We start from the raw sequence: 10,570 nt of genomic DNA on the forward strand, positions 1-10,570 counted from the left end.
CAAACCTAAATATGCACTGTTAATGAATTCTAAACAAAAATAAACAGAAATCAATTTGCACCTAACGCAGGCTTAAAGATAGTTTTTTAAAAAAATCTACAAGAAGTGTTTACAATTAAAGTCTATTAAAGTGTTGTCATCGTGCTAAGTGCTGTGCATACACTTTTTTGGGGGGAGGTAGAGGGTAAATGGAAGAAGGATGTTAATGTAATACAGGCTGCACTCGACTTAAAAATAGCTCTTACGTACAATCAACGATTTTTTCCTTTTTTCTGCTTACACAAAGTCAAACTGTTAAGCTATTCTGAAAATGCTTAGAGCTTTAAGTAAATCTATGGCTTCTGAAATACAGAAAAGGAGGCTGCTTACCACAGAGATGTCAACGGAGACTGTCACGTGGGTGGCAGCTCTCTTTTCAGAATGCTTTCCCTATGCTGTCGGAATTATTTTACTTGTCTTCTTGGATGTCTACAAATCCCAACAGCACATGTGCTAGTACAGAACTGAGGACATGTGAGTACCAGTAAATATTTGCTAACTTGAATTTGAAATGAACTTGGCAGGCGGCCTAATGTAATGGTAAAGTTTATAAGCGTTGGAATCAGACAAATCAGGGTCCCATTTATTAGCTGTGTGAGCTCGAGAAATTTCTTAACCTCTTCAAGCCTCAGTTTCCTCATCTTTAAAATGGTGGTAACAGTAACTTTAAAGTTTCTACGAGGATTAGACAATTATTCTAAAGCACTGGGCATAAGTCAGACACAGATGGGCACTCAATGAATGCTGGTAATTATTACTAAAAATCAGCCTCCTCAAAATAAAAAGAAAACCAACAGAGGAAGAGGACGTGACCTACACATTAGTATGAATTCAATGAGTCAGATTATCACTGGCCTAATTCCTACCTTAGATCAGTACCATTAGGAGACGAAGCTTTTTCACTGAAAACCAGAGAAAGGAATAACTTTTGAAGCAACTGGTCTTTTGGGATGGCAGAACAGGCCAGGGCAAAATGTCAGAGCCTGACGAGCACAGTAAAGCGGCTGTGAGCACCAGACAGAGAAGGGGACTCTACGACATTAACGAGGGGTTCAGAGGGGACATGGGAAGAGGCCAAAGAGACACTGCATATTCGCTTGTTTCGGCATTTCACGTGAGGTCATCTCTGTATGTCCCCAGGAAGAGAGAATGAACTGATTTCTCCTCCCTCGTGTAGTTCGCAGCTCCCTGAGATGCTGGGCTGCTCTTATGAGTATTTTATTTTGGCTACAGCACGGGGTACAGGGGCCTTTGGGGACTAGGTAGGGAGCATGACACATTTTTGACATATCTCTTTTTCTATTAAAAAACACATTCTATGTTTCGAAGAACTCATTTATAAGCAAACATTATAAGCAAACATCCTTGTTTCCAACAAATTTGCATTCTAGACATGAAGAAATATTTAAATATAAGAAAGCATAAATTGCAATTCAAAATAGCACATCATTTAATGCCGAAATAAGTAGAGCACTTGACAGCTTCTACAGGGGCTTCAAACGTTCAAGGGGGCGGGAGAAACGCGGCGAGCAAAGGCGCAAACGCACACGGAGCAGAACGCGGGGGGTCCGGCTGCGTTTCCGGGGTGTCGGGCCGCGTTCCCGCCGGGCCCGTCTGAAGCCCCGCTGCCAAATAACAAAGTCCCGCCACCGACACCGAGGCAACTGGCCCGGCTCCTGAAGGCAGCAGGACTTGGGGATGTGCGACATGGTAACAGATTTGAGAAAGATTAGTGGGGCAGCAGCAGGTAACGGTGTTGAAGGCCAGGCAGCACTGAGACTGGACCGCCCACAGAAAGGGGAGTCCCCCAGCGAGGCTCCTGGCCAGAAGCAGGGAGGGAAGGGGTCAACACAGGTGGCAAGGGTGCCCCCATAAACTGCATGGTGACTTCCTCCCGCACAACATGCGGATCCTGTTCTAAGCCTGACACCGAACTCGGGCTTCACGGCTCATCCCAGTGATCAGTGAGGATGTCTCGTGAATTTGAAAAATATCAGCACCCTCAGCTGATGACACCAAATGCTCTGCAATAACATCCAGTGTTAAAAAAATCAGAACCAAGCTTCACATTGGGCCATTTTAGTGTTGAATAAGGGTTTGGTTATCTCTGCTCTCACATTATTAGCAATTAAAAATTGAGAGTATACTTTCATTTTACAATTCCGAATATATTGACCATTTATAGTATTAAGTTTCTAACTGCAGCTTTATCTCGCAAAACAGCGGGTGAGGATGTGGGCACATTCCCCGAGTCACCGAGGCCATGCAGATTAAGAGCACACCGTAAGGGTTTTTCACATTAACATGACTAATAATAGTGCTTCGGCTTAAAAATACGAAGATTTCGATCAAAATTATTAAAAAGAATTTTTCTCTTCTGTTAAGGAGGTATTTCTTTTTAGAAAATGTAACATGTTCTCAGGGAGAGAAAACTCCAGGGACAACCTGATAATTAATTATTATTAATCGATTTATTCATTCATTCATCAAACATTTAACTGTGTAGTAAGGCACTCGGCTGGGAAATGGGAATGAAAGAATGAATGAGACCCAGCCTCAGTGAGTTCAAATTCTTACTGGGGAGATGAAGATACACCGTGACAGCACTGTGACGGGCCACTATGAGAAGCATATGCCGAATGTCACGAGAGCAGATTGGATATAGAGGTTACCTCTGCCCAAGGAGGCTGAGAGACACCTGACAACAGAACCTGAGCGACGAGTGGGCAGAGGGAAGACGCACTGCGGGCGTCATCAAAGGCAGAGACGTCGCCTAAGTGCCGGGCCTGGAAAACGGGAGGAAGCGAAGAGTGGCAGAGCCGAGGGTGCTTCGCCAGAGGCCGTGGGCTGTGCGGCTGGACGAGCAGCCAGGGCAGATGGGAGCCTCCGGCATCTTAGCCTTCGGGCTACAGACAACGAGAATCCAGCTCTTATCAGTTTTAAAAAGGAGAAGAACTTAGGAAATGGATTAGGGAAAGCTCTCTCCTGAGACAAGACGGAGGATTTATTCATTCATTTACTTAACAGTGGTTTGTTGGACGCCTATGCAGCAGGCGCGGCTCCAGATGCTTGGGGTACGGCAGGGACCAAAACGAACAAAACTTCTGCCACCCCAGAACTCAACTCTGAGTGAGGGAAAACAGACAATGAAAAATAAGGGAGCGAGACATAAATTATGTCAAAGGGTAATAAGCCCTATGAAGAACCTTAAAACGGGAAGAGGGAAAGGCATGAAGTGGGGAGGACATATGATTCTAAATAGAGTGTTTTAAGGAAGGCCTCTCTGAGAAGGAGCCATCTGAGCAAGTCCCAAAGCGGTGCGAGGACCGACCTGCAGACACTGGGGAGAGCAGGCGAGGACACAGCAAGCGTCGAGGGTCCTGAGGCAGGTGTGCGTGTGTTTAAGGGACAACGAGGAGAATGGTGAAGCTGAAAAGAATGAGTAAGGGGAAGTCACTGGAGATGAGGCCCCAGAGGAAATTAACAGGGCCTGTGACAGCTAGGAAATGGTACCCCAAAGATGTCCACATCCTAATTGCTGGAACCTGTGAACTCTCCCTTCTGTGGCAAAGCTGACTCTGTAGGTTACAGTAAATTAAAGACTTTGAGATGAGGAGACCATCCTGGACTATTTAGATGGCCCCTACATGCAATCGTGTGCATCCTTGTGAAAGGGAGGCAGAGAAAGATTTGACACAGACACACAGAAGAGAAGGTGACATAATGATGGAGGCAGAGATTGAAATGGCAAGACCATGGGTCACGGAATGCTGGCAGCCGCCACAAGCTGGAAGAGGAAAGGCACGGATTCTTCCTTCGGGTGTCCGAGGCAGCGAGACCCTGCTGACACCTTGATTTCAGCTCAATGACACCCACTCCAAACTTCTGGTGTCCAGACCCACCAGTTCATGGTAATTTCCTACAAGAGCCACAGGAAAACAATAGCTAGCCCTACGAGGAAGGAATGGATTACTGGTGAAGAGGGCAGACAAGAGGAAACAGCGATGTTCTAGGAGGAAAATTATGAAATCCAATACTGGGACAACGACTGACGACAGAAAGGGAACAGCTGATTTTGAGATCTGAGCTGATGAGTCTGCTTTCAGGGGAAGGGGAGACAGTGAGAAAACAAGGAATCAGCGGTGACGTCGGGGTTTCTCACTTCGGTAACGGCAGACAGATTATTAACAAAGTCGGAAAATTAAACAGGGAATGGGAATGGATGTAAAGGGGGAGACCGTTTAGTTCTGTAAGATGTGAGGCGTTGACAGTGATCTCATCATCGCAGCGTCCCTAACGAGGGACGTGGCGCTGTTCCTGTTTTACAGACTCGGAGTTAGGCGGTGACAGCCCTGGATCTTCCCGACGTACGATCCCAGCATGGAAATACAATCGGAAATAAAGACTCGATCAGAAAAGAGAAGGTGGAGGCTGAAGATGAAGGTGTAGGAATTAGAGCTGGCACCTGAAGCCGTAAGAACAGAAGAGACCGCTCAGCACAGAATACGCGAGGAGCAGGCAGAGCCCCCGGGGTGCCCGGTCGTCCTCTGGAGCTAGAGCCATTTGCCGTGATATCGGCCATGAGGAGCTGGAAGAAATGTGAAAATCGCTGAAAGAGTAAAACCTGTGCACAGGACAAAGCACCACATAGGAATAAAAATACCAGCTTAACAAAAATAAAACGATTTCAAAGCACTGAACTCTAAGAACATCAAGTAGCAGACTGTCAACAACGGAAGATCCATACTCACCGTTGGGTCCTGTGTCTCTCTGAGTCTGTGTGTGAACGATAACAGTTTGTCCAAGGCTTCCTGAGGTATACTTGGGACCTATATTATGAGCGAAATGAGGAAAGACAGAAAGAATAAACTGGGATATCTAATCGATAAACCATAAATTCTGGCTACTTAGCAAATAATATCAGAATTACATTTTTAGAAAGTCCCTGATTACAGGTTACGTGTTTAATTCATGGATAAATGTACTTATTCATCTTCTCAGGACACACTTACGCCGGTCCCTCTTCTCTTTAAGAATCAGGTGATCAGAACCAAGCTCCCCTTCTCCATCTGCAATTCTGTCACCGGCATAGAACTAAAAGGAGCCTCTAACTCTAAAACTGGCAAATAGTATGCCCATAAAAATGTCATATATTACCGTTCTCCTGTTAGGTAGCTTCGGCATCATTTTCTAAACTCTAACTTAGGCATTTTCTTACTAAAACCAACTCCTTCATTTAGTAGTCCTCTTACGCCCATGTCTACCAACTCATATAAGTAGGGCTGTGCATTTTTCCAAGGACTTTTCAAGCACATACCCAAGGGACACGATCAATTTACCAGTGAACTCTAAAGAACAGCTGCCCAAATAACACACGTGGTTTGCCTTTAACTATTAAAATAACAATTTTAATCTGATTAAATATTTAATCGATTAGAAGAAAACTTATACAAGAACAAACTTCAAGTTTTAATACGAAAGAGCAGAGAGAGACGACAGAGCATGGCCGACGGAATGCGCATTCAGAACGCCACTGCTCAGGGCTTCTTTGGTCACTTAGGTGGCTGAAACTTTAACATTCTAAGTTCGAGTACATTCTTGACCTCATTTATTCTTTAAATCGACCCTGTGATGTAACAAGTAGTATTATCCTCATCTTTAGGTGAAGGAACTGTGGCTGAGTAATTTGCCCACGACGTGCAAGCTAACAGGTAGTGGACTTGGCATTTAATGGCCGGTTCTTTGTCTTTAAAGACGACAGCCTCATCCAGACCACGCTCACAGCAAGACCAAAAAAGTTCGTTCTGGCGTTTTAAAGAGAATGAGTTCATTTATGTAAAAAGTTAATTATTTGTGATCTAGAACAACACTGTCCAAACAGGGCTCTCTACAATGATGGAAATGTTCTTTACCTATGCTTTCTAATATGCTGACCAAAAGCCCCCATGTAGCTATTGACCACCTGAAGAATGACTGAGAAACTGAATTTTAAAAGTTTATTTAATGTAGCTAGAGCTACTACATTGAATCGTACAGTCCTGAAACTCTGAAAATGCTGAGCACAATGCCCATTTAAGGCAGACACTGAAGTAATGGATTATAGACACTACAACCACCAGACAACTAAGCAGGTAAGTGGAGCTTAGGACATAGTACAGTACCGAGGGGCCCAGGACTCCATAGCATTTTCTACAGAATCTAAGGAATTAAAATGTGTTTAACCTCCCTTTTCAGTAGAAACTGAAAATAGTCATCTTTGGCTGCATATAAAAGGCAGAGGAACCCCTCCCCCTGCCCAACTGCCTCCACACAAGGAGAGAGGAAAGACAGCCTACATCCATGGTTCTCAAAGCACGCTCCCGAGACCAGCAGCATCAGAGTCCCCCAAGAACTTGAGAAATGCAAACTCTCATGGACCGTGGCCCATACCTACTGACTCTGCCATCTGCATTTTACCAAGTCCTTCAGATGGCTCTGTACAGTGTTAAAGTTTGGGAACAATTATATAAGGAAATTTGGGTGTAAATGGGGAGAAAAAGTCAAAAATGTCCAACTCTGCTCCAGCAGGAGTCAGAAGGCTTTAAAAAGAGAAAAACTGAAGGCAACAGGCTCGAGCTGGCCTTGCTCTTACCATTTCCTTGATCACTTGGATTTCTTCACTTTTGACAAGTGGTTTCATGTAATGGAAAAAGAACATGGTCAAGAATTCCGGCCCCAGCCACTGCTGGGTTGCGCTTCCAATTACGGGGGGCTCTGCCAAGGCGATGATTCTGAAGGCAGGGTGGATGGGGAAGATAGATCTAAAAGAGAAACAACATTTAAAACATAACCTTTCACATGAGAAACTGGGGCGTGGTAGCTGCAGCCCGGGCAATGACGAGCCTGTAGTGCTGCCAATGTAGTCAAAGCGATTGTCCGAAGGACAAATCTCAGGCCATTCTCCGAACCTACTATTAAAACAGAAAGGGAATCACCTACGGCTCACATATGACGTAGTGTACCCGCTGGGGAAACTCCATCCTTAGCACAAACCGCTGCTGTGGATACACTATGCCTACAAGAAACTTCTCCATCATCTCTTGAAGCAAAATTCCATCCAATTTCTATTTAGTACATAGGTCCCCTTTCTGTATTCAAAATCCCCTTGAAATCGTCTGCCTTGCAAGGAAGCCTTCTGTGTCAATCACAGAAAGACAAAGGAGTATGATTCAATACGGGGAGACTTTTCACAACTCCGAAAATTTAAGCAGCATAAGGGATTGGATTAAAATTAAAATCTGGATTGGCGATAAGAAATCTTAGGTCTCAAAAAGATGGAGAAAATTGAACTTTTATGTAATTCACTCTTTTGCTATTTTGTAGGAAATGCTGTGATTTTTAAAGTGAACTCTTTAATAAATCTCTTCTAGGGAATTTGAAAACATAAATATTCTAGGACACAGAGAGGAATAAGATAAGACTTTCCACGGTTTGTGAACTGAGTTGAGTAGTTTCTGGAGAAGGGACTAGAAATCCCTTATCACGATGTAATCATGTGGGTGATATTGCCAGTTTTTATCAATTTTACTCAAAACCCCAGTGAAAATGTACCTTTAAAAGGGTAATATCCCCACTAAAAGAAAAAAGAGATGAAACTCAAACACCCGTCAAGATATTCAGAAAAACCAAAATACAGGTATATAACTGGCACCTCTCCAGAACTGAACCATTTATTGCCATTAACTATAATAAAAAAATCGAACAGTTAAGTGATTGGGCAGCTAGACTATCAGAAGGTAGGATACGTGCCAAGGGGATCGGAGAAGTACTCTGAAGATCTCAGATAACAAAAAGTCTTCCTGATACAACAGGTGGGCCCGCCGGGTCCCTGACTGCGTAATGAGTAACTTGAGAGGCCACATCATCATCTAGAAACAGGGAAAAGCAATTTTTAGAAAAGATCGTGTAAAAGTTCTGGATGAATCCATGAAAGCTACCAGATATCATTTCATTTCTCTAGGTAGAAAAGAAAAAAGACTTGTTTACAGATACCCCAGCAGGGAGTAGGGTGATCTGTCCAAGGGAGGCATTCTAGGAAAAGAGAGAACGGTCTCGGCATGGACAGTGCCTGAGAGTCTGGAGGAGAACGTGATCACTCGGGATTGCTGTAAATAGTCACGTGATAGTATCCAGACACAGAAAAGTCCGTGATCTGAAAGCTCATAGGGAAGGTTATTCCATTTTCCACTTCAGCTCAGTGGTTTGCTATAATCCGAAAAACTGCTTCATGGCCTAGCAACAGATGTTGGATTCATCCTTGATCCTCCCCTCTCCCAGTTAGGTCAAAAGACGGTAAGAGAGACAGAGCCTGCTCTGACTACACAAAATTAAAGCGGAAGATTCAGTTTCTCACTCAAGATATTGAGGGATACTAAATCAAGGAATAAGCAAAGCCAAAGTCCAATGAGCAAGCCAAAGGGGAAGTTCACTTCACACCCTTAAATCAGGGAGATCAGAGAGACTGGGCCTCAGCGCTGAGATGTGAAGTTAGGGCTAGGAGAGCAAGTCACAGGAGAGCAACCTGGGCGGCTAGAATTTAGATGAGGTGACGGCCATCGCTCAGGACACATTCTGTCTGTGGCTTGCTTTTTGGGACTGACTCTAGCGGGGTTCTGAGTGACCTGGCCTGATTTAATGAGGGCCGTTTCTGACACAGCAGGTAGGTCAGGCAGAGAAGCAGATGCTGACTGTGAGCAGTCATCAGACTCCTGAATAACAGGATGAGAAAAACCTTTTTGTCTGGCAGGTCCTCCCCAAAGGCTTCCTTACATATAAATAGGTCACATGGAAAGTCACTTGGAGACGATGTTAGGTTCTCCGAGTCGGAAAGCTGGGAACGGAGGACTCCCGGCCATCTGCCAGCTGCTCTCGGGTGACCTGACACACTGTGGGGAATGTACAGGCTGAAGAAGTGGTGAATAATTGAGAATTAGGAAACGAGCGCTATTCCAATCTAAAATCAAGGTTAACTTTAATTTTACAAGAAGTTAACGACAAGTAACAAACAAAACTAAAGATATGGCTTAAACTTCAGAGAGATAAATATTATTTCCTAAAGAATAGAAATTTAAAAAGCAAAAAGATCTTACAAAAAGATTTCAAAAATAAAAATATAGGGGTCGATATGTTTGTTTGGGGGTATAAGTATAAATTTTCAGAGAGCCGAGTACTTTCCAGTGCTTCTTAGCAGTAAAGGGGAATGACTGACAGACGTAACGTGGGAGACCTCAAGATAGTGATGCCGAGTGTCGAAGCCAGACCAAAGCCATACTGTGATTCCATCTGTATAAAACCCTGGAGAACACAGACCTAATTCACAAGCAAAGATGCTGAGTTTTCTGGGGAGGTAGGTGAGAATACTCAGATCCTAACTATATTCAAGTATAAAAATAATAAAAGGGTCCAGAGAAATCTACCAATCAAGGATTGTCCCAATGTCCAGTTATGGCTCACCACTGATCAATAATAAAAACTGACAGATTACAATCTGTTTTCAATGTTCGATCACAATAAAAAAATATTCAACAAAAATGCAAAAACATTAGAGCATATATAATTATAACTGAGACTAGGCTACTAATCATTAGCACTTACCTGGGATAACCAGAAGTCTTTTCTTGGCAAAATAAACTACTAGTAATTCACTTATTTTTTCAAGAAAATCTCACTCCCCTCATCTAGGCTCTGACCAACAGCAGGAAGGAAGACATTTAACAGGAATATTTATACTGCCCCTTTCCCCAAAGAAGCTTTTCTCATCAAAGGAAGTTCTATTTTGGTCCTTACTTCCTGTGAGAAATGCAGGCATGGTGTCAGGTGAGTGTGGCCATCATGCTATTTCTCACCACCATGTCCATCATATTCTTGGTGTTTTGTAACGGAAAAAAGAAAGTCTCTAACATTTCTTAAGCCATTTCTAAGGGCATATTAGCCATGTAATTACCTATAAAAAATGTAAAAGTCCACTGAAATAATCAAGGTATATATGATCTTAGTGAAGAATTAGAATACGATGAAGGTTGGCAAAGGAGTCGAATATAATGTTTATAAACGGGGTTTCACACTCTAAAGTTGAAAGGCTTGGTAGCCCACTGTTAGTGGCTGTTAATCATAAGACCCTGTGGTATCAGACTTAAAAGGCAAAGTATTCCTAATTAGTTGGTTCGCCAAAGGAAATACTGCTAGCTTAGATCATCTTAAACTAGATCAACAGAATTACCTTTACTTTGAGTTTCCTGGAATTTATCATAGGTTAAGATTCATTCATTCATTCAACTACATTTAGTAAGTGATCTACTGCGTGCCAGGTATTGTGGCATTAGAAACAATGAGATGAAGTACAGAGCGAGACAGAGTCCTGTCCAGTCAGAGTCCTAGGGTCCAGTTATCTCCTGAGGCACACCGCACTTCCTTGGTAAGATACCACTGAGATACCACTGAGCTCCTTTTTACAATGAAGTTTGTTGTTGTTGTTACTCATGACTGAAGGAGT

General features: G+C 43.3%; 1 protein-coding gene across 2 annotated transcripts in view; it reads right to left on the reverse strand.

The window, feature by feature from the left end:
- Positions 1–10,570, reverse strand: part of VWA8 (von Willebrand factor A domain containing 8) — a 258,042-nt gene that overhangs the window by 175,408 nt on the left and 72,064 nt on the right. For both annotated transcript variants that reach the window (XM_025049015.1, XM_025049014.1), the window contains exons 15-16: positions 6,671–6,839; positions 4,791–4,868 (exon numbers count right to left, since the gene is read on the reverse strand). In XM_025049015.1, the coding sequence (XP_024904783.1) occupies positions 4,791–4,868; positions 6,671–6,839 (247 nt within the window). The remainder of the gene's footprint in view (positions 1–4,790; positions 4,869–6,670; positions 6,840–10,570) is intronic.

Source organism: Pteropus alecto, unplaced genomic scaffold (assembly GCF_000325575.1).
Source record: "Pteropus alecto unplaced genomic scaffold, ASM32557v1 scaffold35, whole genome shotgun sequence".
Classification (NCBI taxonomy): domain Eukaryota; kingdom Metazoa; phylum Chordata; class Mammalia; order Chiroptera; family Pteropodidae; genus Pteropus; species Pteropus alecto.